The sequence below is a fragment of the Ictidomys tridecemlineatus genome, chromosome 5, assembly GCF_052094955.1.
Source record: "Ictidomys tridecemlineatus isolate mIctTri1 chromosome 5, mIctTri1.hap1, whole genome shotgun sequence".
NCBI classification, from domain to species: domain Eukaryota; kingdom Metazoa; phylum Chordata; class Mammalia; order Rodentia; family Sciuridae; genus Ictidomys; species Ictidomys tridecemlineatus.
Genome location: NC_135481.1, coordinates 179,231,792 through 179,259,447, shown reverse-complemented (window position 1 = coordinate 179,259,447; position 27,656 = coordinate 179,231,792). Strand labels below are relative to the sequence as shown.

The 27,656-nt window shown below is 41.4% G+C and overlaps 1 protein-coding gene, 1 long non-coding RNA gene and 1 pseudogene across 5 annotated transcripts in view; 1 reads left to right on the top strand and 2 right to left on the bottom strand.

Annotated features, from left to right (window-relative positions):
* The first annotated feature begins 224 nt into the window (after positions 1-224).
* LOC144378118 (uncharacterized) lies at positions 225-4,445 on the top strand. Its single transcript, XR_013439662.1, has 2 exons — positions 225-658; positions 4,276-4,445. It is a non-coding gene; the product is annotated as an uncharacterized LOC144378118 (long non-coding RNA).
* A 16,905-nt stretch (positions 4,446-21,350) lies between these two features.
* Positions 21,351-27,656, bottom strand: part of Cnbd2 (cyclic nucleotide binding domain containing 2) — a 60,970-nt gene continuing 54,664 nt past the window's right edge. For 2 of the 4 annotated variants that reach the window (XM_078051714.1, XM_078051708.1), the window contains one exon: positions 21,351-21,797. In XM_078051714.1, coding sequence (XP_077907840.1) covers positions 21,744-21,797 — 54 coding nt within the window. In that variant the 3' untranslated portion in view covers positions 21,351-21,743. Of the gene's footprint in view, positions 21,798-23,607; positions 23,771-27,656 lie in introns of all 4 variants that reach the window. The other 2 variants (XM_078051707.1, XM_078051706.1) reach the window with 2 other exon arrangements.
* Positions 21,804-23,599, bottom strand: LOC120886791 (small ribosomal subunit protein eS25 pseudogene; annotated as a pseudogene).

Genomic DNA, 27,656 nt, shown 5'->3' with positions numbered 1-27,656 from the left:
AGGCATGCAGGCAGAGTGGTGGTAGTGTCCTGAAGCCATCCAAGGCACTGAGGTCTGCTGAGGTGAGGCAGTCCATTGGTCCATTAAGCAGAGCCATGACCAAGCACCTGATACAGATGGAATCAGTCAAACTAAACTCAGGCGGCCATAGCCAGATTCAGCTTGTCAAGTACAGATGGGGTCTGATCAGTCAGGGGCAGTCAGGCTGCCTGGGTAGGGCACACCTGGCCGTCAGCCAGGTAACCGCAGTCAGTCAGGTGGGCTGATCCTGCGGTCTGTGTCAGGGACCCATGGAATCTGTGTTCAGTCAGATACAGTCAGGCACACTCGGATTATCAGGCAGCGATGGTGTCTGTGGCCAGACAGCAGGGCGGACAGCTGTAGCTGGGTGGAGCCGGTCTAGAGGCTGACTCCCCGCGGCCTTCGGGCGGAGCCTGGGGCCGGGGCGGGTCCTCGTCTTGGCCAAGCCCGCGGGTCCTCCCCGCCTCACCCAGCCTACTGTCTCCGGGTTGCCATGGCAGCTGCGGACTCCCTCCCTGACAGCGGGCGGGCTCGCTGCTCTCCCGGCGCTGGACGGGTCGCCATCCTCCTTTCCGTTCCCCGGGCCTGAGGATGGAGCGCTCGTCCTGTGGCGGACTTTCTAGAAGCGTCCTGGGAGGTCAGTTGGCTGGGCACCGTACAGTAGCAGAGTCCTGATTGAAGGGTTGACCCTTCATCATCCTCTTTCACAGACGGGGATGATTGGGAATGACTCATTTAAGGTACACAGCGAGAGTAACAGAGACTAGAACCTCGGATCCTCAGCTGTCCTGTGCCCTGAACGGCCCTCAGGAACAAATTTCTCTAGACAGAGAAGGCATAACCGAAAGAGAAAACAGGCTGTGCAGTGATGTGATTAGAGGACTTGGGGTTAATAAATGACAAAGGCGAGCAAGGGCGAGCATTCACCTAGCACCAAGCACCTGGTACACCTAGTACAAAGCTTAGCGTAGTTCACCTGCGCATCACATTTTTCCTTGTGTGAATCCTCTTTCACAGGTGAAAGCTGAGCACAAAGAGATTTGTTTAGTGATTTGTCCAGAGCCAGGTACAAATGCCAGGATTTCCAAACAGTCTACCTCCTACTATGTTGGCATGTGAGTCCTCAACTCTCTGGTGGCACAAAGGGGCACACCTGTAGTCCCAGCTATTCAGAAGGCTGGAGAATCACTAATACCACAAGCTGGAGGCCAGTCTGGGCAGCACAGCAAGACCACATCTTGGAAAAAAAGCAAAAACAAATAAATCCCCCAAAATACCTTGTGTCCTTGTGACCTTCCAAGGACACAACTTGAATTCCTTTAGCAGTAAGGACTTAGCCAACCAGGGAATACATTAGATGTATCTCACAGGTCTCTGAGAAGGGAAGGCCTGTGAAATTAGAGAAGCCAGGGACAAGAGGTCACTGAAGGGCTGGGGATGTGGCTCAAGCAGTATCGCGCTCACCTGGTGTGCATGCAGCCCGGGTTCGATCCTCAGCACCACGTACAAAGATGTTGTGTCCGCGCCAATAACTGAAAAATAAATATTGAAATTCTCTCTCTTAAAAAAAAAAAAAAGAGGTCACTGAAAAGCTGGGTGGGCTTGACAGGGAACCTCAATAGTATGGCTTAAAGTCCAAAGATCTGTGATCAAGTCCCAGCAGTGTGAACAGGGGTGAGGAATACTTGAAGAGCCGTAAACTCAAATGCCTATAGAGGTAATGAAATTTATGAAAATGAGTCAAGAGACCAGACTGGCACATCTGTCTCATCTAAAGGGGACATCTTCCTCTCTGTGCTTGCCCATTGTGTCCTCAGAGATCTATTTTCTCCAGTCCTATAGTTAAGTAATGTTGGCTGAAGTCAGTTAATATGGAAGCTTGGTTTTTCCATCTATATAATGAGAAGGAAAACTTTAGCTTTATCTCACAGTGTGAAATTTCATGGAGATCAAACATTAACATATGTAGAAAATACTATGTGAAATGTAACATACTCTATAAATGGAAAGAGAAGGAAGAGAATGTTGACTGACCATTTGTTGGGCATCTGCTGCATGGTCACAGGAGTTCTGACGTGGAGGTGGGGCTCACATCTCTTGTACAGATGAGGGGATGCCCTTCAAGAATTATATCAACTCAACCAAGGTTGCTTTTGTGGTGGAGCCAGGTTTAGAATTTAGAACCATCTGATTTCCAAAATGAGTCTCTTTTACCAATTGTTTTGCAAAGTGTGGCTTCATCAAGATGATTTTGGGATCCAAGTGAACAATTTTTTAAATAGTTTTATAGTTATTTTCAATTATAGAGGAAGCTTATTGATATTATAGAAGCCTTAAATTTCAGAGTCACCTACAGCTTAATAATAAAGTAAACTGATTCTGGAGATTAGGACCTGAATAACAGTCACCTACAGCTATCAGGTCCTAATCTCCAGAATCGGTTTCCCTTATTATTAAATCTTGCATTATTCTGACATTGTCACAACTAAGAAACAAATACTTATACATTCCTATTAGTTAAACTTTGTTCAGATTTCATAGCTTATCTACTAACATCTTGTTTCCTGTTCCAGAGTCTTATCCAGAGCACCACACTACATTCCCATCATGTCTTCTTTGTCTTCTCTGGCCTATAACACTTTCTCAGGGTCTTCTTGTTTTTCATGTCCTTGGAATTTTCTTCCCCACCCCCATACTGGGGTTAAACCCAAGAGTGCTTTACCACCAAACTGCATCCCCAGTCCTTTTTATTTTTTATTTTGAGACAGGGTCTTGCTCTTTGCAGAGGCTGGCCTCACACTTGTGATCCCCCTGCCTCGGCTTCCCAAGTTGCTAGGATTAGAGGCGTGTACCTCCATACCTGGCATGACCTTACAGTTCTGAGGAGCACTGCTCAGGTATTTTAGAGAAAATCCCTCAATTTGTGCTCATCTGATGTTTTGTTCATGATCAGTCTGAGTTATGGGTTTGGGAGGACTTACAGAGGAAAAGTGCTCTTCTCATCACATCATCTCAGGGTTACATGTTATTAACATGGCTTAATCACCTTGATCACCTGACCAAGGTTGTATTTGCCAAATTTCTCCCCCTTTGAGTTATTTACACACACTCAACACTGAGCTACAACCCCAGCCCTGGAATTCTTTTATAGGGATGATTTGTTTGTCTTTCCATTTATTTATTCAATCATTCATGCCAGTATGGATTCATAGATATTTATTATATCTTGGATTATATTCCAATGTTTTTTATTTTATTGCTCAAATTCTTTCAGCTTTGGCCACCAGGAGCTCCTCTAGCTTGTCCCCTATATCCCTTTGACCTCAATTATTTTGCAAAGTGTTTTACCCATGCAACTTGGGTCCCCATTGGTTGCATCTATTAATGGGATTTTAAGAAGAAGCCAGAAGAACATTTTATAGAGAGTTATATATTCACTTCAGTATACATTAGGAAAACATAACTAGCATGTCAACTTTGTGATTTCACAAATACTAGTGAGGACAAAACTAATGTAGCCAAAGTCATGCTGAGTCAATTCATAGGCATTAAGTAAAAACTCATACTGGGGTGCTCTGGACCGAATGCCTGTGACCCTACAATTCATATCTTGAAATTCTAAGCCCCCATGGTGATGATATTAACAGGCTGGGCCTTTGGACTATGATTCAATCATGGGGACAGAACCATCATGAATGAGAATAGTGACCCTGTTAAAGAGGCTAAGAGAGCCAGGCATGGTGGTGCACACCTGTCATCCCAGCTACTAGGGAGATGAGGCAGGAAGATCACAAGTTCAAGGCCAGCCTCAGCAACTTAGCAAGACCCTGTCTCAAAATAAAAAATAATAAGGTGTAGCAGTGTAGTTCAGAGGTAAATTGCATTTAGGTTCAATCCTCAGTTAAAAAAAAAAAAGGCTAGAAGACCCCAAATATGAACCAGAAATCAGGCCTTCGTGGCTCTGAATCTATTAATTCCTTGATTTTCAAGTTCCCAGCCTCTAGAATTGTGAGAAATTTCTGTGGTTTATATGCTACCAGAATGATGCTATTTTGTTATAGTAGCCTGGATAGACTAAGACATTGGGGTACACAGATATGTAGGACGTTGTTAAGCTGATTTGAGAGTGATTCAAGTTTGAGAAACTGTGCAATGACAGAATTAAGTCCCAAATTCAAGCAATGAGAAGAATGATAAGGATTATGTGCAGTCTGTCTGCTGCTAATCAGATCTGCCTTCTCTGCTTCCTTGCAGATGCGTGTGGATGTTGATAAGGGGGCTGGAGATTGCATGCCGAGGCCCCCTAGAGAGGATGCACTTTGCAGCGTTTCCCAAGCAGGCTGTGTGGGTGGACTGAAGCTCAGCACCCTTCCTGCTAATGAGCTTAGAGTCTTTGGCCTAATAAACACATTGTGTGTCACAGGCCTGACATGTGATATTTCCTGAGAAGTGCTAGGGGTATTATTTTTACCTGTGTCATCCTTGATCTGAGACAGGCAATAGGACACAGCAGTTTCAGTAGTCATTCTGGGTGCAACCCTGGCTCAGGGTCTTATCTTGGGTCTCCTGCCCACACTTCCAGCCTCACTGGGATGTTCACAATTGATAGCAGCATTTAGAATTCCTAACTGTCCAATTCTAACCCTTGACCCAGGCCCCAAATATGCCTCCTGATAGAGCAATGGCTCACCAGAATCTCAGGCCTGATCTGAAATAGCCCCTTAAGAAGGGAGTCCTTCAGCTTCCTTCATCTAATCCTAGCTGTGGGAATCTGCATGCTAGTGTGTACTCAGGCCTCTAAATCCTCTATGTGCCTTCCAAGGAGCTCTGGAGTCAGATGACTTGGATTAGAATCCTGATTTTTCCTAAGAACTAGGCAGGTTATATGCCTTGCAGCTATAAAAAGGGGAGAGTAATAGTATCTACTTCACAGGATTGCTGTGCAAATTAAATGAGGCAATATACATAAAATACTTAGTTAATAAAGTGTCTGGCCCATAGTATGTGATCAATGAATTAATTCATTTGTTTAATAATTAATAAGTGCCTACTGTATATCAGTCTACTATATATTGTATTGGGTGGACGACATACAAGAAAACAAGAACAGAAAATAAACTAGTAAATTGATAGATTAAGTGAAGCATATAAAGCTAAGTCTCTGATATAAAGCCCTGCATATAAGGAATGAACAGAAATGCTCATTATTATTAATAAAGTTTTGAAATATTGTGATGAATGAAAGAAACAAGTAGGGCTATATGATGACAACTGGAAGAGATCTCCTTGAGATGTAGGACAGAAAAGGCTCTAAAGAATTAAAATTGGGGGATAGGGCCACAGCTCAGTGGTAGAGTGCTTGCTTGGCATGCATGAAGCCCTGGGTTCAATCCCCAGCACCATAAAAAATAAACAAATAAATAAACACAATTGGAGCTGAGACCTAAAGGATGAGAAGCCAAAAGCCAAGTAAGGACCCTTCCAGGTCCAGAGCACATATAAAATCCCTGAGGCAGAGTAGAGTTTGGAGAATAAAAGGAATAGCAAGGAGGCAATTGTGATTGGGATGACAGAGGGAAAGAATGGTCCAAGTTGAGGCATGAGGGATGCAGAGGGCAGGTCATGGAGGACAATAGCACGGTAAGGAGTCTGGATTTTGTTTCAAGTGTGATGGAAGCCACAATGGCTTAAACAGGAGCATAACAAGATTTGATTTCTGACTAAAAGTTAACTCTGGCTTCTGAGGGGAGAGAGGAGTCAGAAGTGGTAGAAACCATCAAAACAACAATTCGGAGGCTATTAGAGGCATCAGAGGAGCAGTGCTGCTGGTTTGGATGTACAAATAAATCAGTGCTGTTCAACTTTTTGCAATGGTGGAAATGTTTGACATCTGTGAACCTTATGCACTTGGAATGAGGCCAGTGTGGTTGAAGAACTGAATTTTTCATTTCATATTATTCTAATTAATTAAAATTTAAATAACCTCATGTATTTAGTGGCTGCTGTAAGGACAGCAGGGGAATTGGCTATATTTGAAATATATTTAGGAGACAGATAGGACTTGTGATGGCTGGAGCCTGGGGAATTTAAAAAACAGGAATCAAGGAAGATGACTAGGTTTTAAATTTGGGAACCAGGTGATGATGCTGCCAGTTACTGCTCTGGGGAACAGCATGCTCCAGAGAGATACTAAGAGTTTGGACTCTCACAGGAGTTTAAGATACTGTGGAGGGCTGGGGTTGTAGCTCAGTGGTAGAGCTCATGTCTACAACATGTGAGACACTGGGTTCAATCCTAAGCACCACATAAAATAAATAAACAAAATAAAGGTACTGTGTCCATCTACCAAAAAAAAAAAAAAGGCTATCCTTAAAAAAAGATACTATGGTACATTCAAGTAGAAATGTCAAGTCCAAAACAGGATGCATGTTTGTCATCATTGTCATCTCTGCGTTCTAGGAATACCAACCTGTTGGGCTGCTTAGGAGGTGGGAACCAGAAAGGAGAGCAGAGCCCTCTTGCTCCTTATCATCATCAATGGGCCATTGACAAAACCTATCTACCCAGCTCTAGTGTCCAAGACTCTTGTGTGATCCACAGATCCTCGTTTTCCTCCTTGTCCTTCTCTCCAGTCATTAAGCCCAGTTGTTTCTTCCTTTGCAGTGGCAGAAACCTGCACTTTACCTGTTTTCTAGTCCTGTAGCAACTCTACTGGCTCATGCCCTTGTTATTTCACTGTGGATGAAAAGCCCTGGCCTTTGTCAGAGAGGTCTTTCTGACTTTGGGATTTTCCTCTTGGGAATCTTTTCTGGGTCTGCATCTAGAGTATTAAGCCTGGGTGGGGCTCTAGTTCAGCGGTAGAGCACTTGCCTAGCATGTGCAGGGCTCTGAGTTTGATCCCCAGAACTGCTTTAAAAAAAAAAAAGTCACGAACCTGGGTCAATCGTTTGATCTTTCTTTACATTTCCAGAATTATCTACAAAGGAAATGAGAAGACTCCACAAAGTTTAGAAATTCACAAGAATATTTATCACAGTATTAATAATACAGGCTGGAAGTATAATTTTCTATCTTATCTGACTTGATCAGAAATCTTACCTGATTTGTTGATATGTCTCCCCTGACCCACTTCATTCACTTCTAGAACACAACACTCTTGTGGTTGTTCTCCTATCTCTGTGACCACTCCTCTGTCTCCTTGTTCCTTTTCAACAACTTGACCTGTAAACACTGTCCAGGGATCAGGCCTCCAGGCTCTCCTCTCTCTGCCCTCCCTTGTTTCTCTCAGGCAGCTGCAAGGTCTTACAGGCAACTATATGCCGATGATTTCCAAATGCATCTTTCTAGTTCAGACTCTCGCTGAATGCCAGACTCATAAATCCAACTGTATACTTGACATTTCCACTTGAATGTCAAACAGGCCTGGCATCTTAACATCTCATATCCAACACCAAGCTCCTGATATTCTCCCCAAAACTTGTTCCTTCCATGGTCTCTTCTATCTTAGTTAAAGGCAACTTTCTTCATTTGCTCAGGCCAAAAGCCTTGGACTCATCTTTGATTCCTCACTTTCTTTCACAATTCACATCCAGACTCTCAGTGAGTCTTGTAGGCTTGGCCTAATACCCTGAGTTTAACTGCTTTTTGGCCCCTTAGTTGTCATTATCCTGGCATATAGTCCTCCCTCATCCTAGGATGATATGTTCTGAGACTCCCAGAGGATGTCTGAAACTATGGATAGTACTGAACCCTACAATTCAATGTCTTTTTCATCTTAACTAAGTACTTATCATGCCCTGTGGCTGTAACTCTTGCAATTTGTAATTCAGGTAGCTTTTTTTTTTTTTTTTTTTTTTTTGCGGAGGGAGGGTAATTGTTGGTTTGTACTGGGGATTGAACAGTGGGGTGCTCTACCACTGATCTACTTCCCCAGTTCTTTTTATTTTTTATTTTCAAACAAGGTCTTGAAAAGTTGACCAGCCTGGCCTCAAACTTGCAAACCTCCTGCCTCAGACTCCCAAGTCTTTGGGATTACAGATATGTACCACTGTGCCTGGCAATTTAGGCATTTTTTTTTTTTTTGCTAGCAAAACTAGAAGTAATTTTTTCTTTCTTCACAATTTCAAGGATAGAAGATTCAGGACTGTATCTCAGTGGTAGAATGCTTGCCCAGCATGTGCAAGGCCCCAGATTCCATCACCAGCACTGAGAGGAAAAAAAGATAATGTGTTATTCTCACCACAAATCTTAGCAACCTTAATATATAATTTTCCCCTCTCTTTAGTAAGTTGAGAATACACCTTTTTGACTTAAAGGAAGCACCTATAGTTTCTGATTGGCATATCTGATTTGCCAATATCAATACTCTTGTGTCTAGAGGCCACTGTTAATAAGGGTAACCTGAACGAACACAAGTACTGTGATACCACTACAGTTGAGTTGCAACAGAGAAGGCTACTAAGAGACTAATGGGTGGGTAGGAGATTTCATCATGCCACTCAGAATGGTGTGCAATTCTTATGCATTATTTGTAGAATTATCTATTAATATTTCTGGACAGCAGTTCACCCATGAGTAACTAAAACTGGAAACAGACATTACTGTAAGGGTGACTATCATAAAGCTCCTATTATATCTCACCTGGTTCACTGTAATGGTATACTATGGAGCTCCCTGATTCTACTCTTTCCCCCACTTCAACTCTCCTCCAAGTTCTAATAGCTATCATTTCTGTCCTCACACAAGGTTTGACCTCATCTCTCCTCCCCAGCCTTTTTGCTGTTCCTGGAGCAGGCAAGGCCCATTATATTCCAGCTTTGTGGCCTGTTTACTGGATGTTTCCTTGTTAGGGAGGCTCTTCTACCACGCATCTCCATGCATAGTTCACTCCCTGCCTCTAGGTCTCTGTTCCCAAGTCAGCTGGCCATCATTTATAACATTCCATACCCACATTTCTTCTTATTCTTGCCCATTTCTTATTTTTCCATAGCACTTTCACTATCTGCCCTTTAAGGGGATTGTATATTATTTGTTTTCTTTACTAAAATGTAATTTCAGGAGAGTAAATATTTTCCTGTTTTAACCTTTTCCTTTACTACTCATGTCCCGATGTTTATGGGGCAGACAATGGGTGCTGAATAAATGTGTGGTGAATTAATTAAATATTTGAAAATTTTTCTTGCAAAGGTGGGGTGTAAGGGAATGCAAAAATATGTATGCTCGGACACTTCTGAGATCAATAACAGCTATCCTTAGTAAAGGCAAGCCAGGAGGGCGTCCTGACTCAAAGTGACTACATTCTCTGCCCTTCCCCCACACCGGAACGTTGAAGTTCCGGAACCGTAGCTCTCTGGCCCTGGCGCGAGGGGACTTCCGGTGCCGCTCCGCTCTCGCCCGCAAAGAGAACTGCCAAGTCAGTTCCGGCAGAGAGCGTGGTGAGAAACGGGAGTGCGGCCTGCTCCCCCGGGCCCTCTGGGGCCGCCGGCCCCCGGCCGGCGGGTGCGCTGGGGGGCCCGAGGACAGGACGCGGCCTCTCCTGCAGATCCCCGGAGCTCCTGCTGCTAGTGCCCACTGGCTGGCCCTGGCTGTGAAGGACCGGTGAGCCTGCCACCCAGATGGATGACCTGATGGCGGCGGCGACCTGTCGGGCCCCGGACCTCGAGGGCTGCCGGGTCTCCTGGCTCAATCGTGCCCGTCCCAGCTGAAGCCGCCACCCAGGACGTGGCGCCTTTGGGTGGCGGCGGGCGTGGCATGGCGAGAAGAATGGCGGCCGCCCGAACGCCGCGGAGGCCGGCAGGGGCTTAAAGATCCCAAGGAGGAGGATGGACGCCTGAAAGCTCGACCACGCGTTGGACAGCGGAGCCGCACAGACCAGGGCTCCCCGTGAGCGCTCAGTGCCGGCTCCTCGAGACCGCACCTTGTCTCGGCCAACAAAGACCGGAACCGTCCTGGAAGGTGAGCGGAGCCCCGGAAGACGACGACGGGTGGAACGGTTAGCGGCCTCGGGCGGTTGGTGTTCGTTCTACCGAAGAGAGAAACGGTAGAGTCACAAGCCGCATCTACCCAGTTGGAAACGCCCGCCACCCTTTGGGAAGATTTCCTGGCCCTTTGTAAAAGGCCTGTGTATATAATATGAAAAAGCTGCTCTCTACTTGCCCCCCAACCTTTTAAAACTTGTGTTGCATCTAGACATTCTAAATTTGTAAAGAGGATGCCTGACATATGATAGAGTTAGAAAATAACGCCTTGTAAATGTCCGTTTGTTTGAAAAAATCAGAAATGTCTTCTGGAAGTGACTTTGAAATGAATTTGTTAGACCACCTCTAGGAGCGACACTTGTCCACGTTTGTTCAGTGGGTTGTTGGACATGGAGGAGACTATGAAAAGGAGGTCCTGTGCCAGACTGGTTTTACGTAAAAGACATTTTTCATATAATAACCATTGTTTTGCGTGTGCATTTTATTCCTCATTAGTGTATATATAGTTGAAAATGCTGAATACTTTTTTTTTTAAATATCTAGGTTTTCTAGATGTTCTAAAGTGCCTGATATATGTTAAAAGTAGAAGTGGTAAAATATATGACACATTTTGTAAATTTCTTTTTGTTAAAATTCTTATGAAATGGTTTCTTTTTTTCGGGGTGGGGGGGTGCAATAGCCAAACCCCTGTTGAATAGTACTGTTGTGTGCTGGTCCTGGGGAGCACCGTGCCAGTGTGCTTACCGAGAGCCAAGAGTTGTCTATGGGTTTTGTTTTACTTTGCTGTGTACATAGTGTATATAAAGGACAAATGAGTCCTCCTAATCTACATCTAGCCTTTCTAGATGTTAAAGAGGTTGCCAGTGTATGACAAAAGTAGAATTAGTAAACCAGTTTTGAATATTTTGTGTTAAAATTCCTAGGAAAGATTGTCTTCTGAAAATTTGAGCATTGTAGCCCACTGGGTCAGTGAAGGGCCAGAATGCTCATATTTTGAAGACATTTTCAAATTAGAACTATTGTTACATGTGTGCAGTGTATTCAAGACTGTCATGTACATAGTGGACAAATTGAGTCCTTACTTGAAACATCTAGTCTTGTCTAGATGTTTAGAAGTGCCCGATGTATGTTAAATGTAGAGGTAGTAAAATATCACTTTGTAAATATCTTTTTGCTAAAATTCATATGAAATAGTTTTTTGGGAATGGAACTATTAAACCACCTTTGTGAGCGGTATAGTACTGTCTGTATTTGCTCAGTGATGTGGAGGAGGTGGGAAGGAAGCAATTGCAAAAGGTTAGTGTGTTCATATTTGGACATTTTCAGACATCAGTTTTCTATGTTTTGTGCATTTTGTTTTTGCTGTGTATATAGTGTATATAATGGACAAATAAGTCCCAATTTTGCAACATCTAGTCTCTAGATGTTAAAGAGGTTGCCAGTGTATGACCAAGTAGTTAGTAAAATTAGAACATTTTGTACATTTTTTTATTGAAATTCATAGGAAAGCTTGTTCTCTGTAAAAAGACTTTTGGATATGGATTTGTTCGACCATCTCTAAGTGTTACATATGCCTGTACTTGTCCACTGGACTGAAAATAGAAGGTAATGAGGAGGGAGAGGTTCAAGGACAAAATGGTCATATTAGAAGATACCTCATATTTAACCATTGCTACGCGTGCAATTTTATTTACCAGTGCTGTGTGAATAGTGGACAGGGTCTTATGTGGAATATCTAGTCCTTCTATATATTTAGAAGTGCTTGATATATTTAAAAGTAAAAGTAGTAGAATTGAAACTTTTTGTAAATAGCTTTTAAAAACTGATGAGAAATATTGTGTTTGGAATTGTTAAACCACTCTTAACAGAATACTGTCTGTTGTACTTGTTGATTGGGTTGAGGGAGGTGGGAGGGAAGAAGTTGCAAAAGGTGTTTAACATTGTTAGTGTGTGCTAGAAAACTTCAGCTTACCCATTGCCTTGTACCGTGCATTTCATTTAACTTTGCTGTACTGTATATATTGTACATATACTGGACAAAGGAGTCCTAATTTTATAATATCTAGTCTCTAGATATTAAAGAGGTTGCCAATGTATGACAAAAGTAGAGTTAGTAAACTCACACATTTTGTATACTTTGTGTTAAAATTCATAGAAAGGCAGTCTTCTAAAAAGGACTTTTGGAAGTGAAATTGTAACATCATATCATGTGACACTCAGATGTGACATGTGACAACAGGAGAAAGAAGTAGAAGAATTGAAGGATTCTAGGCCAGAATGATCCTACTTAGAAGACACTTTCAGATATAGCCATTGTTACATGTGTGTAGTTTATTTAACACTACTATGTACATAGTGGACAAACTTAAGTCCTTATTTGAAACATCTAGTCTTTCTAGATGTTTAGAAGTGCACAAAGTATGTTAAAAGTAGAGGTAGTAAATAAAACATTTTGTTATATATCTTTTTTTAAAAAAAAATTCATGAGGAAATAACTGTCTTTTGGAAATGGAATGATCAAAACACTTCTCTGAACCGTACATATTATATCTGTGCTGGTTCAGAGAGGAAGAAGGAAAAGAAAATATAAAGGGCTTTATACCAGTGTATTTTCTGTGAAGCAGAATTGTCATTGTCCCTTATATTTGTGGGTTTTGTTTTACTATTCTGTGTAAATAGTGTATATAAAGGACAAATGAGTCCTAATTTACATCTAGTCTATCTAGATGCTAAAGAGGTTGCCAGTGTATGACAAAAGTAGAGTTAGTAAACTAACACACCGAGTACATGTTGTTAAATTCATAATTAAAACCACTTAGAAAGTGAAATTTGTTAAAAGTCATCTCTAAGCATTACAGATGCATATACTGACCCATTGGTTGATAAGACTAGAAGGGGAAGGGTTCTAGGCCAGAATGTTAACTGTTTGGAAGACACTTTCAAATTTTAGCCTTTAAAAAAAGGGGTGTGTGGGGGGGAGTTTTGCTTCAAAGTATAGCCTTTGTTAAGTAAGTGTTGCAGTTTATTCAGTGCTACTGTATGTATAGTTGGAAACTGAAGTCCTTGTTGGGAACATCTAGTGTTTCTAGATGTTGAAAAGTGCACAACACATGGGAAAAGTAGAGAGCTAAAGTAATGCCCTTTAAGTATGTTTTGTTACTACTTAGGAATGGTTGCCATTTAGGGGAATGGAATTGTTGAACTTGATGTCTTGGAGGGTAGGTTGAAGGTTCACTGGGTCCGGGGTAGGGGAAGGAGAAAGTATGCATAGAGAAGCAATGGGTGCCCTTTAGATTAGTTCAGATTGTCTAGCCATTGTTATATGTGCATTTTAGTTAATCTTGCTGGGTATTAAAGGATAAGTCCTAATGCCCAAAGTTTGTTAACAATAGCAAAATAATCCCTATATAAATGTCCTTTTGTTAGCTTTTAGAAAGAACCGTCTTCTGAGAGTGACCCTTGTTAATCCAGCTCTTGGAGCTAGGGATAGTCCTGAATTTAGTCACTGGAGTGGTGAAGAGGAAGGGGGAGGGGAAGTGCTCTTTGCTAAAGTCTCCATATTTGGAAGACAGGTTTAGATTATAACCATATATCTATATGTACATTTTTGGTAAATTGTGTTTTTGTGCAAAGTTCATACTTCATTTCACAATATTTAAGCTTTCTAGATGCTTGAGGTGACAGTGAATCATAAAAAGTAGTGCTAGTGAATTAGACAACTTGTAAATATCTTTTTGTTATAATTGATAGAAAAGATGCATCTTGGACATGGAATTGTTGTATCTCTGGGCATTGTGTATCAGGACTTGTTCATTAGGCTGGCAGCAGAGGGGCACAGAGAGACACACAGAAAGATGGAAGCAAGTGCTCAAAAGATTTACATTTTGATGTGAGCCACTGGTGTGTGTGCATCTTCTGGCTGTACTATAGGAATATTTTAATTCACTAGGAACATGCATTCTTGCTAATATTTTAGTAGTAGAAATCTGTTAATGATTAACAAGCTTGGTGTATTCTGTTGCTGTTTCATTTTACATTGAGCATTAAGAGAATGAATTGTTTTAGTTGTAACTCTGCCAATATGTCTATCTAGAGGCCTGTTGCCATTTCTGTCTTCAGTGAAATTTTTGTCCCCAAGAAAGGATAACAGATTGAGTTGGTGTATTCTTGGTTATCAAAAAATACTCATGTAGCTTCAGGATTTTGAATTGGTGAATATTCATGATGTGTGGAAAAGCATAATACCACAATCTCAATCACACAAAATGGGATATTGTGTATATATGCACACAACCTAGAGGGACATGTCCAACTAGGCTTCTTGTGACTGAATGACTTTGTTCTTTGCTTGTGTTTTTTTTCCCCCCTGTAATGTATAATTTACTTTTAAAAAATAAAAATTATTTTAAAAACCTGTATGAAGTAATTTGCTTAGCACACTCCATAGAACCAGTGTTCACATTCCTTGATGAAGGTCTCTGCCTTCTTTCCTGCGATGGTAGCCACTACCTCCTGTTCTTCAAGGTCATCTTTCACTTACGTGGTTCCACAGGGACTAATGCCATTCTGTCCATAGTGTCTTTTCCACAATGGTTAACTTGGCAAAAATCATCCTTCAGGGTTCAACTCAAACTCTATAAGTTTTTGAACAGTTTTGCCTGTAGAAATCTGACACATCAAAGTATGTCCTTTACTTTGCAGCCTCTAACAACTTTTTTTTCCCCCCTTGGGTGCTGGGGATGGAACCTGGGGCCTCATGCATGCTAGGCAGGCACTCTACCACTGAACTATATCCCCAGCTGTTTTCTTGTATTTGGAATCCACTTGTGTTAACTGAAAGTCTATTGAATTCATCTTAGATTTGAATCACTTTTGCAACTACAAGATGCAGCATAATGTCTGATACTTAGCAGGTGCTCAGGAAATGTCTGCTGAATACAAGAGATAAAGTCCAGCTTTTTGAACTGTTCTTGGATGACTGAACAATGACTTGAATAATAGTCAAGGCTTCTGAGGTGGGAGGTTTCTATCTTGGTATAGGTCAGATAGCACCACTCATCCCAAAATCAGGCACAGGAAATATCTTCTAATGGAATAGCTCAGGAGTTCTTAAATGTGGATGTAAGGTTTAAGAAACAGTGGCCTCCAAATGTGGGAACATAGTGTATTTTTTGGTGTAACATGCATGGGTAGGGAACCCCAGGGCAGGTGGAGGAGGCCCTTCCAGATGCTTTCCCAACTGAGTGTCAGGCCTGGACCCAGTGTTCTCTGCTATTGATGCCTCTATGTGATGGTGTTAGCTGACTGACGTGGCTTCAGGACTCTTTGGTCTAGCAGGTGTCCACCTAGCTTAAACACCAACATGCTCCATACCAGTCTAGGACTGGTTTGCAAATCCACCAGAGCTGGAGATAAAAGCTGAAGCGTGGCCTCTGTAATTGAAGGTGAATTTGCCCATAAAGATCTCCAGGAGGGTATGACTCAGAAAAGATCTAAGTAAGAAGGGCAGCTCACAGAAAGGTAGTCCTGGAGTCCTACAGCAAAGCTAACCCTCTGTAGATGACAGCTAAAAGTACAGTTGGTCCAAGAGGGCCAGAGACATGCTGGGATCATGCCTCTACTAGCAATATATATTCCTAGGGAAAGAACACTGGACAAACATCAGAGGTCTCAGCTCTAGTACTAAGTTCTGTCACTGCCTTGACTGACCTAGTCTGGGCCTCCGTCTTCTCACCCCTTAAAATAAGGGGTTTGTTTTGGCTCATTGATGGGGCTTGCCTCTCCAGATCAGATGCTAGGCCTTTCAAAGCCAAAAGTTTCATCAGTGAAGAAGCCAGGAGCAGAAGCTGCTTCTTTTTTTTTTTTTTTTTTCTTTTGTCTTTATTGGTTAGATATTTTCCAGAAGAAATGAGTGGGGTGTGTGTGTGGATTTCCCATCTCATGGCAAGAGTCTCCCGGGACTCAATCCTTCTTGTCTACGCTTTCCCTGAAGATCCTTTAGAGATTCTCCACTGCAAGATGGACCGATGTGTGTGCTGCTGCAGGTTTGACAATCACCCAGGAAAAACAACCACCAAAAAAAAAAAAAAAAAAAGTTCCAAATCTCTAATACCATTACCTTTGTCATGGTTCCACCATCCTTGGGAAAAGGAAGTCATCCAAAAATCTGCATATAAATCAAAGTCCTTGTGTGGCCAACTGGTCAACCCTGGTCGGTCTGGGGCACACTGGCCAACTGGTCAACCTCTTAATGGTTTCACACCCTCTTGAACTCTCCAAAGTTTTTTTCAACTTTCCCTTATGGTACTTGTGGACTATCAGTCTCGAACCGGTATTTAGCCTTAGATGGAGTTTACCACCCACTTTGGGCTGCATTCCCAAGCAACCCGACTCCGAGAAGACCCTGGCCCAGTGCGCCCGGGCCACTACAGGCCTCACATGGTGCACGGGCTGGGCCTCGATCAGAAGGGCTTGGGCCCCCCACGAGCGGTGCTGTGGAGTGGGTCTTCTGAATGCCACATTTCCCGTGCCTCACTGAGGGGCGGGGATTCGGCACTGGGCTTTTCCCTGTTTACTCACTGTTACTGAGGTAATCCTCAGGACCAGAAGCTTCTAAGTGCCATTCTCTACTAAAAGGAAGAATGGACTTGTAAAAATGGCTAATTCTAGGGTGAGGAAAAGTACAAGATTGTTCTATAATATCTTGTGGAAGAAAACAAGAAAGAGCTCAAAGGATGATGGGTACATATCTGAAGAACGAAGCCAGCATAAAGTGACTTCCATTGGCCAAATCCGACAATTTAACATCAAAATGTAGAAACAATTTAAATAGTGATACAAATTATAACACATAGAATAAAACAGGAAGTTGTAAGTCGCATTCTGATATAAATAAATGGATGACTGAAGAGTTTGATGAGAAAGGAGGTGTTTTTCAAAGTACCATCTCACAAAATACTTATTAAAGGGCATAGGACAAAATCAACAGAGTGAAAAGACAACTTGAGGAATGGAGAAGATGTTGATAAATTACATATCTGATTAGCAGTTAATATGCAGAATATATAAAGAACTCATAACTCAACAACAAAATGGGCAAAGTACTTGAATAGACATTTTTTTTTCCAAAGATGGCTTAGAAATAGCCAGCAGGCATATGAAAAGATGCTTAACATCACTAACATCAGAGAAGGGAAAGAATTGGATATGGAATTTCAGATCTGCAAGACGAAAAAGTTCTAGAGATCTGTTGTACAATAATGTTAATATTCTTAATATCATGAACTTTAACACTTAAAATGGCTAAAATGGTAATGCTATGTGTTTTTATCATAGTTAAAATAAATTTTAAAATGTTTTAAAAAGAAATAAGCAACAAGAGCAACTTAACATTGGAGACACCAGAAGTTCCAGTGGCACTGGAAATAGCCAGGTGCGGTAGGGTATGCCTGTAATACCAGAGGCTTGGGAGGTTGAGGTAGGAGGATCACATGTTTAAAGCCAGCCTCAACAACTTAGCAAGACCCTGTATCATAATAAAAAAGGGCCAGTGATGTGGCTCAGTGGTTAAGGGCCCCAGAGTTCAATCCTTGGTTCAAAAAAGAAAAAAGACATTGGAGATACGATTTTAATACAACATTCAAAGTTAATATCACAAGTGATAAAACAAGTCCTGTGCCATCTGATAAGATGCAGTGAAAGAAGAAAATCACTTCTGCAGTTTTCTACCAAAGATGCAGAAACTAAATCTAATCATGGGAGAACATCAGATGAATCAAAATTGAAGGATATTCTACAAAATAGCTGGCCTGTAATCTTGAAAAGTGTCAAAGTCATGAACATCAAAGCAAGATTGAGAACTATATTAGAGAAAACCAAAGAGACACGACTACTAAATGCAATGCAAGATTGTAAACTTTGCTATAAAGGACATTATTGGAACCACTGGCAAAATATGAATGGGATTTGAGGATTAGATGGTCATAATGTATTGTTAATTTCCTGATCTTAGTGACTATATTGCAGCTATGCAGGAGAATATACTCATTTGAAAGAAATAAACATGAAACAATTTAGATTGCAATGGTACATTAGGTCACAACTTACTCTCAAATGATTCAGGAAAAAATATTTTGTACTCTGACACCATCTTTTTCTAAGTGACATCATTTCAAAGTTTATAAATTATATTAAAAAAAAAGAAAAGAAAAATGTCTGTTATATTCTGTTAAGTAAAACCCCAAAATGTGTATAACACTGTATTATCCTTTATGGTCGCCACTAGCCAGTGTGATGACTGTTTAAATAAAAATTACTCAGAATTAAAAATTCAGACCTTAAATTCACACTAGCTACACTTCAAGAACTCAGTAGCCCTATGTGACTAGTAAACATGCAGGTATAGAATATTTCAATCATTGCAGAAATTCTATCAGCTAGCAGTGATATAGCATAATGTTTTGGTAAAAATAAATGCAAAGAGGGATTATGAGTATGTAAGCTTTTGGAAAGATTATGTACCAAGTGGCTAATTGGGTTATTTCTGTGGGATGAGATTAGATGGGTGAAGTAGCAGAAAACTCAGTTCTCATTATATATATTTTAGATGATCCACAATCCCCTACTTAATTTATTGCAGTAGTGTTATAGTTTTGCTCTGGAATCTACCCTAAAGGTCGGGTATTGAAGGCTTGGTCCCCAATATAGCAATATTCAGAGGTGGGTTTTTGGGGAAGTGACTGGATTATAAGGATTCTGATCTCATCATCGGATTAATTCATTGATGGATCATAATTGAATGCACTATTGGAAAGTGATGGAAACTGGAAAGTGGGGCCTGGTTGGAGGAGGTGGATTACTGGAGTCATGCCCTGAAAAGGTTCATCTTCTTCCTGGCCCCTTCCCTTCTTTCTCCTTCATGGCTGCCATAAGGTGAGTAGCCTTCCTCAGCCACAGCCTTCTGCCATAATGCTCTGCCTTGCCTTAGGCTCAAAGAAATGGAGCCAGCTGATCATGGACTGAAACCTCTGAAACTTGAGCCAAAATAAATCTTTCCTAACTGGAAATCCATGTGTAGCAAAATGAAATAAAACCCCTCTCTCTCACCCTGCACAAAACTCAAAGTGGATCAAGGACCTAGGCATTAGACAAGGGACCCTGCACCTACTAGATGAAAATGTAGGTCCAACTCTCCATCATGTTGGCTTAGGTACCAAATTCTTCAGCAAGCCTCCTAAAGCACAAGAAATAAAAGCAAGAATCAATAAATGAGCCAGGCGTGGTGGCACATGCCTGTTAATCCAAGGGGCTCCAGAGGCTGAGGTGGGAGGATTTCGAGTTCAAAGCCAGTCTCAGCAAAAGTGAGGTGCTAAGCAACTCGGTGAGACTCTGTCTCTAAATAAAATACAAAATAGGGCTGGGGATGTGGCTCAGTGGTCGATTGCCCCTGATTTCAATCCCCGGTACAAAAAAAAAAATCAATAAATAGAATGGTATCAAATTAAAAAGTCTCTTCACAGCAAAGGAAGCAATTAACAATATGAAGAGAAAGTCTACAGAATGGGAGAAAATATTTGCCATCTGCACCTCAGAGAGAGCATTAATCTCCAGGATATATAAGGAACTCAAACAAACAAACAAATAACCCAATCAATAAATGAACCAAACAGGCACTTGACAGAAGAAATAAAAATACGAATAGTAACTAATTTATGAAAAAATGTTCAATATATCTAGCACTTAGAGAAATGCAAATTAAAACTACACTGAGATTCCATCTCACTTCAGTCAGAATGGCAATTATCAAGAATTATCAAGAATGTTGCCGAACATATGGAGAAAAAGGTGGACTCATGCATTGCTGGGGGGACTTCAAATTGGTGCAAACCACTCTGGGAAGCAGTTTGGAGATTCTTCAGAAAACCTGGAATGAAGTAACCATTTTACCCAGTTATCCCGTCTTTGACATATACCCAAAGGACTTAAAACCAGCATACTATAGTGACGCAGCCACATCAGTGTTTATAGCAACTCAATTTACAATAACTAAGCTATGGAACCAACCTAAGTGCCCTTCAACAGATGAATGGATTAAAAAAGGACTATTACACAATGGACTATTACTCAGCCATAAAGAATGAAATTTTTGGCATTTGTGGGGAAATAGATGGAAATGGAGCATGCGAAGTGAAATAAGCCAATCCCCCAAACCAAAGGCCAAATATTCTCTCTGATATGCAGATGCTAACACACAACAGGGGGTGGGAAGGGAAGAAAAGTCATTGGATTAAACAAAGGAGAATGAAGGGAAGGGATGGGGATGGAAATAGGAAAGCTTAGACAGAACTGAACATAATTTTCCTATGTTCATATATGAATACATAACCAGTGTAACTCCACATCATGTACAACCACAGAATGGGATCAAAATTGTAATGGATTATATCCTATGTATGTATAATATGTCAAAATATACCCTACTGTCATATATATATATATATATATATATATATATATATAAACAAACCAAAAAATAAAATAAAAATAAAAAATACATCTTTCCTCCTCTAAGTTATTTTCCTCAGGTATTTTGTCACAACAACAAAAATCTAATGCAAATGGTTTCCTGGTCAGAGCCTACTATTTCTTGGCAAAGAAGTTTCTAAAGGATTCCGTTCTGTGATAGTGACATAACCCTCAGTACTCCTCTACTCTGTCTCCTTTCCATTTCTACCTCCTTTGGTTCCATTCTAACCACATTAGCCTTCTTACAGTTATTAGCCATGCTGAGCATGGTTTCTCTCTACTGGAACATTGTCCAGGTATCAGCATGGCTCATTTCCTCTCTGGTGTACATACCAAGGTCATGTTCTTGGGAAGACTTCTCTGACTGCCCTTTACCAAGTAGTTAACTCCAACCCACCTCCATCTTCCACTTACCCTGATACTTCTTGCATATTTCTTGCCTGTGCTCCTTCACCACTGATCCAGCACATAAGCTTCTTGAAGCGGGGATTTTGTTTGACTCTGTGCTCTCTCTAAATCCTAAGCAACTCCTTCTCTCCAGAGCACATCTATTGGGTGGAGTTATTCTGGTTGGAATCACCTAAGTTTTAGGTTGAGTTCTGCAGTTCCCTTAGGCCTCCCTGTCTCGGGGAGATACCCAGGAACCTAAAGGCTGAAGATCAAGAGAGACGCAGAGAACAAGCACTGGGGTGAAGGGAGGAGAACAGGCAAGCAGCCAACAGGCTCCAGGACTCTTACCTCAGAGAGGAGGAGGATACCATGCATTAGTGATCATCAAAGCAGATGAGGGCAGGTACAATAACTGAGCAAAGTACAAATGCAGGATGATTCACTGATGAGAGCCTTTAATATGTGCAAGTGCTCCGCAGCTGTCATCTTTTAAACTGAGAAATGCCAGAACACCCAGGATGCTTCAACTTCATCCCTGGACAGTTTTCACAGACCTATTATCTGTATCCTTTTTGTCCCTTTATGCTCCTGATCCTCCCACTCCAGGCCTCTGCTTTATGAGGTCAACTCTGAATTCAGTGCTTTACATGGACTAACAGAGCTTTTATTATTCCCATATTACAGATGAGAAAATTGAGGCAGAGAGGCCACTTGCCTAACGCCACATAGCTGGTCTGGGGAGCATAGCCCAAGTCTAGAATCCCTGAGAAACAACCATCATGGCTCTGTTATGTCACTATAATCAGACAAAAGGGCAGGAAAGGGACTGGTTTAGTTGGAAGGAGGCTTCCAGAAGAGTGATGAGCAGTTCCTCCCCATGTCCACCTATAAAACAAGAAGGAAAAGTCATTAACAGTAGCATGAGTTAAGTTATGACAGAATGGATTTCCTAAATGTTTCTATTTCAAGATAGGAAGTTGCTTGGGGCAAGAGATGGCCTCAGCTTTGGACCAATATCAACACAGGTGATCAGTGGGTTTTGTTTTTGTTTTTAATAAAGTTTTAGTTTTCCAAATGTACTGTTGATTGGTCCTGTTCATGCATCTTGACCAGCAGCTGGGCATCGCCACCCTTGGTATCTCTGATATAAATTACTTGAGCTCTGTGCTTTGAAACCAGTTTGTAAGTCCTTTACTAAGGAGCTCCTAAAGGGCTGCCCTGGCCAGGGAACCTAGAATCTTCAGTCTCTCAGCTGGGGTAATAATCTTAGAGTTGGGAACTTCCTCACAGAGTTTGTCATAAGTAGCTTTGTCACACAAGACTAGATTGTTGAGCTTGTCCCGAAGTTTGCCTTTGGACCACTTCTTCCTTTTGGCTTTGCCCCCATATTTGTTCACTGGGTCCTTGTTTTTCTTGGCCAACTTTCCAGCATCTTTATTCATGTCATCCTTTTTCTTTTTTTTGGGGGGTGGGGTGGGGTGGCATCACAAAGCTTGGAGAGCAGCAGCAGCTACTGAAGCCTTATCAAGGTGTCGGGCAAAAAGTCAGGTGATCAGTGTTTTTAAGCTGAAAGACCACAAGTCCACTGCCTTCCTCTGAACCAGTCTTCAAAGAGGGAGCGAGCAGAACAGCACTCACCCACAGCCCACCTCTCTAGATATCAACTCCATGGTGTCAGGAGAAGTGAGGCTGAGAAGTTCAGAGGCAAGGAGATAAGCAAACCCCTAATTTAAGGTATCTAATTTAAGGTGCAAAGAAGGGAAGAGTACAGTAAATTGAATAGGAGGCACATTAGAAAGAGGGTAGAAAAGAAAAACTTCCCCAACTTCATGGGGTGAGAAAAACTTTGTTATTCTCGAGGGACTCAGCACATTTCTCCTTTCTAATAATGAAAAATTGTTTCTTCTTTTTTTTTTGCCTTGACCATCAGGAAGCTCAAAGCCAGTCTTCTGTTTTGTTTTTTAATAGGTGTTTTTGTTTTTTTGTTACCAGGGATTGAATCCAAGGCACTTAACCACTGAGCCCCATTCCCAGCCCTTTTTAATATTTTATTTAGAGACAGGGACTTGCTGAATTGCTTAGGGTCTCACTAAGTTGCTGAGGCTGGCTTTGAACTTGTGATCCTCCTGCCTCAGCCTCCAGAGCCACTGGGATTACAGGTGTGTGTCACTGTGCCTGGCAATGGGTTTTATTATTGAGAGTAGTTTTAGGTTCCCAGAGAAATTGAGTGGTGGAATTCCTATATACTCTCTGTCCCTTTATGTGTACAGCATTACCCCATTACCAACATCCCTCAGCAGGGTGATACATTTGAGGAACCTACATGGACACATCATCACTCAGATAGAGTTCACTCTTAATATTGTTCATTCTAAGTGTTTAGACAAACATAATACTCACCATTAGAGTATTAAAGTAGTTTCACTGCCCTAAAAATCCTCTAAGCTTCCTCTGTCATCCCTCCCTTCCCCTTAATCCCTGGCAACCGCTGATCTTTTTGCTGTCTCCATAGTTTTATCTTTTCATAATGCCATATAGTTGGACATAACTATATGTAGCTTTTTCAATTTGGCTTCTTTTATTTATGAATATGCATTTTTAACTCTCCCCATTTCTTTTCATGCTTGATAGCTCATTCCTTTTTAGCACTGAGCAACATTCCAATGTCTAAATGTCCCACAGTTTATCCACTCACTTCCTGAAGGACATCTTGGCTGCTTCCAAGTTTTGGCAATCAAGAATAAAGCTGCCAGGGCTGGTGATGTGGCTCAAGCAGTAGCGCGCTCACCTGGCATGCGTGCGGCCCAGGTTCGATCCTCAGCACCACATACCAACAAAGATGTTGTGTCTGCCGAAAACTAAAAAATAAATATCAAAATTCTCTCTCTCTCTCTCTAAAAAAAAAAAAAAAAACAAGAATAAAGCTGCTGTAAATATTTGTGTGCAGGTTTTTGTGTGAACTTAAGATTTTGAGGCCTTTGAAAAACAAGTATCATGGCTGCTGGTTCACACGGCAAGAATGTGTTTTGTTTTATAAGAAACTGAAAACAATCTTCCATCAATGAGTAAGAGTTCCTGTCTCTCCACATCCTCACCTGCATTGGTATTGTCAGTGTTTTGGATTTTGGCCACTCTAATAGGTGTATACAAGTCAGATTTTGGAGGCTGGGGTTGTGGCTCAGCAGTAGAGCACTTGTCTAGCACGTGCAAGGCCCTGGGTTTGATCCTCAGCACCACACAAAAATAAATAAATAAAGGTATTGCATCTGACTACAACTAAAAAAAAAAAGATTTTATAATCATCATGGCTAGGGCATGTAACAAATCATATTGACTTCCTCCATTTTTTGCTTGTTATGGTCTTATTTTTAATGAAACAATGTTTCCCTTTTCACTGCCTATGGAGTTGATTGCCAAATTTAAAAGTCAATTATCACCTAATTATAAAGTCAACTAGAGCCAATAAATATACTAATGTATATCCACACTAGCTTCCCTTATTTTCTTTCTTTTTTTTGGTTGTAATTTTGTTTTAAAATAATTTTACATTTAAAATTGCGACAATGATAGTTGTTTTGGTAGTTCCTTTAAAAAGTTAAAAATGGAATTACCATAAGAGCTAGCAATTCCACTGTGAGGTATACACCCAAAAGAATGGAAAATTCAAAGAGCTATTAGTACACCTACATTCTTAGGAGCATTATTTACAATAGCACCAAAATGGAAGTGATTCAAATGTCCATCAACGGATGAATGGCTAAAACATATGTTAATCCATACAATGAAATATTATTCAGCTATAAAAAGAAGGAAATTCTGGCACATGCTACAATGTGGATGAACCTTGAAGATATCATGCTAAGTCAATAAGCCAGTCACAAACAAAACAAGTACTACGATGATTCACTTACATGAAGTACCTAGAGTAATCAAATTTCTGGAGACAGAAAATAGAAGTGTGAGGGCTGGAGTTGTGGCTCAGTGGTAGAGTACTCGCCTAGTGTGAGCAAGGCCCTGGGTTCGATCCTCAGCACCACATAAAAATAAAGGTATTGTTTCCAACTATAACTAAAATAAAATATTAAAAAAAAGAAAGTAAAAGGGTGGATGCCAGGAGCTGGGGGACGTGGGGAATGAAGAGTTAGTATTTAGTGGGTACAGTTTCAGTATTGCAAGAAGAGAAAAGTTCTGGAGATGGATGGTGGTGATGGCTGCACACTATGTGAATTGTCAATGCCACTGTATATTCAAAAGAGTTGTTTGGTGATGCTGTATTTATTTAAAATATTTTTTTAAATAGCAAGAATGGTTCAAAAAAACTAGATACCCTTTGCTCAGGTTTGCCAATTGTTATCATTTGCTTATATTTTCTTTCTCTAAATAAATACACATTGAGTTTTCTAAATAATTTCAAAGTAAGTTGAAGAAACCAAGTACTATGTGTATTTCCCCAGAACAAGGAGATTCTGTTGGAAATACAATTCTATTTTGTTCATCTGCTCAGGTTACCAAGGGTTTCAGTCTGTTTTCTCCTCTTCCTAGCCCCTGGCCCTGCTGCCCTTCCTTCTATTTTTTATTTTTTTTTGGGGGGTCCTGGGGGATGAACCCAGGGGTGCTTAATCACTGAGCCATATCCCAACCCTTTCTACTTTTTTTTTTTTTTTTGAGACAGGTTCTTGCTAAGTTGCTGAGACGGGTTTTATACTCTAAGCCTCCTGCCTCAGCCTCCCAAACTGATGGGATTACAGGCCTGTGTCACCATAACCAGCTGTTTTCTTCTTGTTCTTGATTTTCTTTTGGGATGGTGAGGCCATGGAAGGAGAATGGGTGGGAGGGGAAAAAAGGAAAGGGTGGGTTGGGAATGTCTCGTGTACATCTTCAATTTTACAGAGGATAGTGTTGACGCTCCAGAAAACGAAGGAGCCTGGCTAAAAATCATACTGCACATGTCTGACTGCCACCTCTCACTGCCCCCTACCTCCTACTAGTGACTATCCCCGAAACCCACAGCCCTGCAGCACCGTGGAAAACCTTTGTTCCAGCTTTGGTGCTACTTCTCAGCCAACTAGAAACTGTAACTTGGCCCTCATTGCCTGCTATGAACCAGCGCAGATCCATTCAGCAACTCAATGCCCCTGTTGCTAAGCTGTTAAGTCTTAACTCCCCAAATAGCACAAGGGCAATGAGGCCAAACGGCCTCAGGTATGCTATCCTAAAAGTGTTTCCCTGTGATTTAGCCTTCTGGAGTTAAGAAGTGACCCAACTCACCCCTAGACTTTCCATAACTGGAAGATAAAATTTTCCCATGATTATAAAAAAGGAAAAGAAGATTCAAAGAATGCTTTTGCTTCCAATCTCAAGATGGGATCTTGAACATTTCCTATAATAAATGCTGGCAATATCCCCTGTGTTTATTTTTCAAATGGGTTTTTTCATTTTCCCCAAACAGTGGAGGCTTTTAGTGCTGGGAGCTCTATTTTAGGCTGTGTGGCCTGAGCACGCCTCTCCAAGTATGACTATGCCTATTTACATATGGAAACTCATTGCAGAGGGTGAGTATATTCTCTCTAGCACAATTCCAGGGTTGTGTGTACAGAATTTCTTCTTTGAAAACAGGTGGCTCATTTGGGATTGATGAGTAACAGTGGCTTAACAGTGCACAGACTTAGTTAAACAGGGCTGTTTAACTAAGAAGGTGCCAGAGTACAGAATAGCATGTGGACTTCCCGCAAAAACTCCTGGTAGCTGAGTGAGCCAAGACCAGGCCTTTGTCTCTCTGGGCCTCAAGTCCTTCACCTCCTAAATGCGATAATACTGCCCAGCTGGTTGCCAGGAAATATTTTAAGGATAAGTGATAGGTTTTTGCTATGGTTTGGATACAATTTGAATGTGTCCCCCAAAGGTTCTTCACATGTGGGAAGCTTGGTCCCTAGTGTGGTAGTGTGACCTTTAACAGGGGGGGGGCCTAGTGGGAAGTCCCTGGATTATTTGAGGGGTGCTGCCCTAAAGGGATTAAGTTAGTTTTCATGGGTTAGTTCTTCTAAGAGCAAGTTATTTTAAAAGAGAGAGCCTGGCCCCTCCCTCTCTGGCTTCCTGTCTGCTCACTTCACTCTCATGCACATTCCCTCCTCTGTCATGCTATTTGCCACTTGACACAGACAGGGAGACCCTCACCAGTGTTGGCACCATGCCCTTTGAACTTTTGGATTCCAAAACTGTGAGCTAAATAAACCTCTTCTCTACAAATTACCCACCTCAGGTATTTCATTACAGTAATGGAAAAATGGCCTAATGCACCTCTGTAGAGTGCTTCATATAAAGCCTGGTATACACTGGGCACTCCATACCTGAGCCTAAGCCCTTCTCCTTTTTCTTTTTGTCTGGGGATTGAACTTGGGGCTCAACCACTGAGCCACATCCCCAGCCCTATTCTGTATTTTATTTAGAGACAGAGTCTCACTGAGTTGCTTAGTGCCTTGCCATTGCTGAGGCTGGCTTTGAACTCACAATCTTCCTCCCAAACTGCTGGGATTATAGGTACCATGCCTGACCCTTCTCCTTGATTCTTTACACTGTGACTCCCTGGACCCTCTGATCCATGCCTACATTAGTGGTAAGGATCTTTACAGGATGCAAACCATTTATTGCCAACATTTATGTCAAGGGGTAACATATTTACTGCTTTTGAATGAACTTCTCTCCTGAGTGAATCCTGCTTTGTCCTTCACTGCCCGATTCTTAACC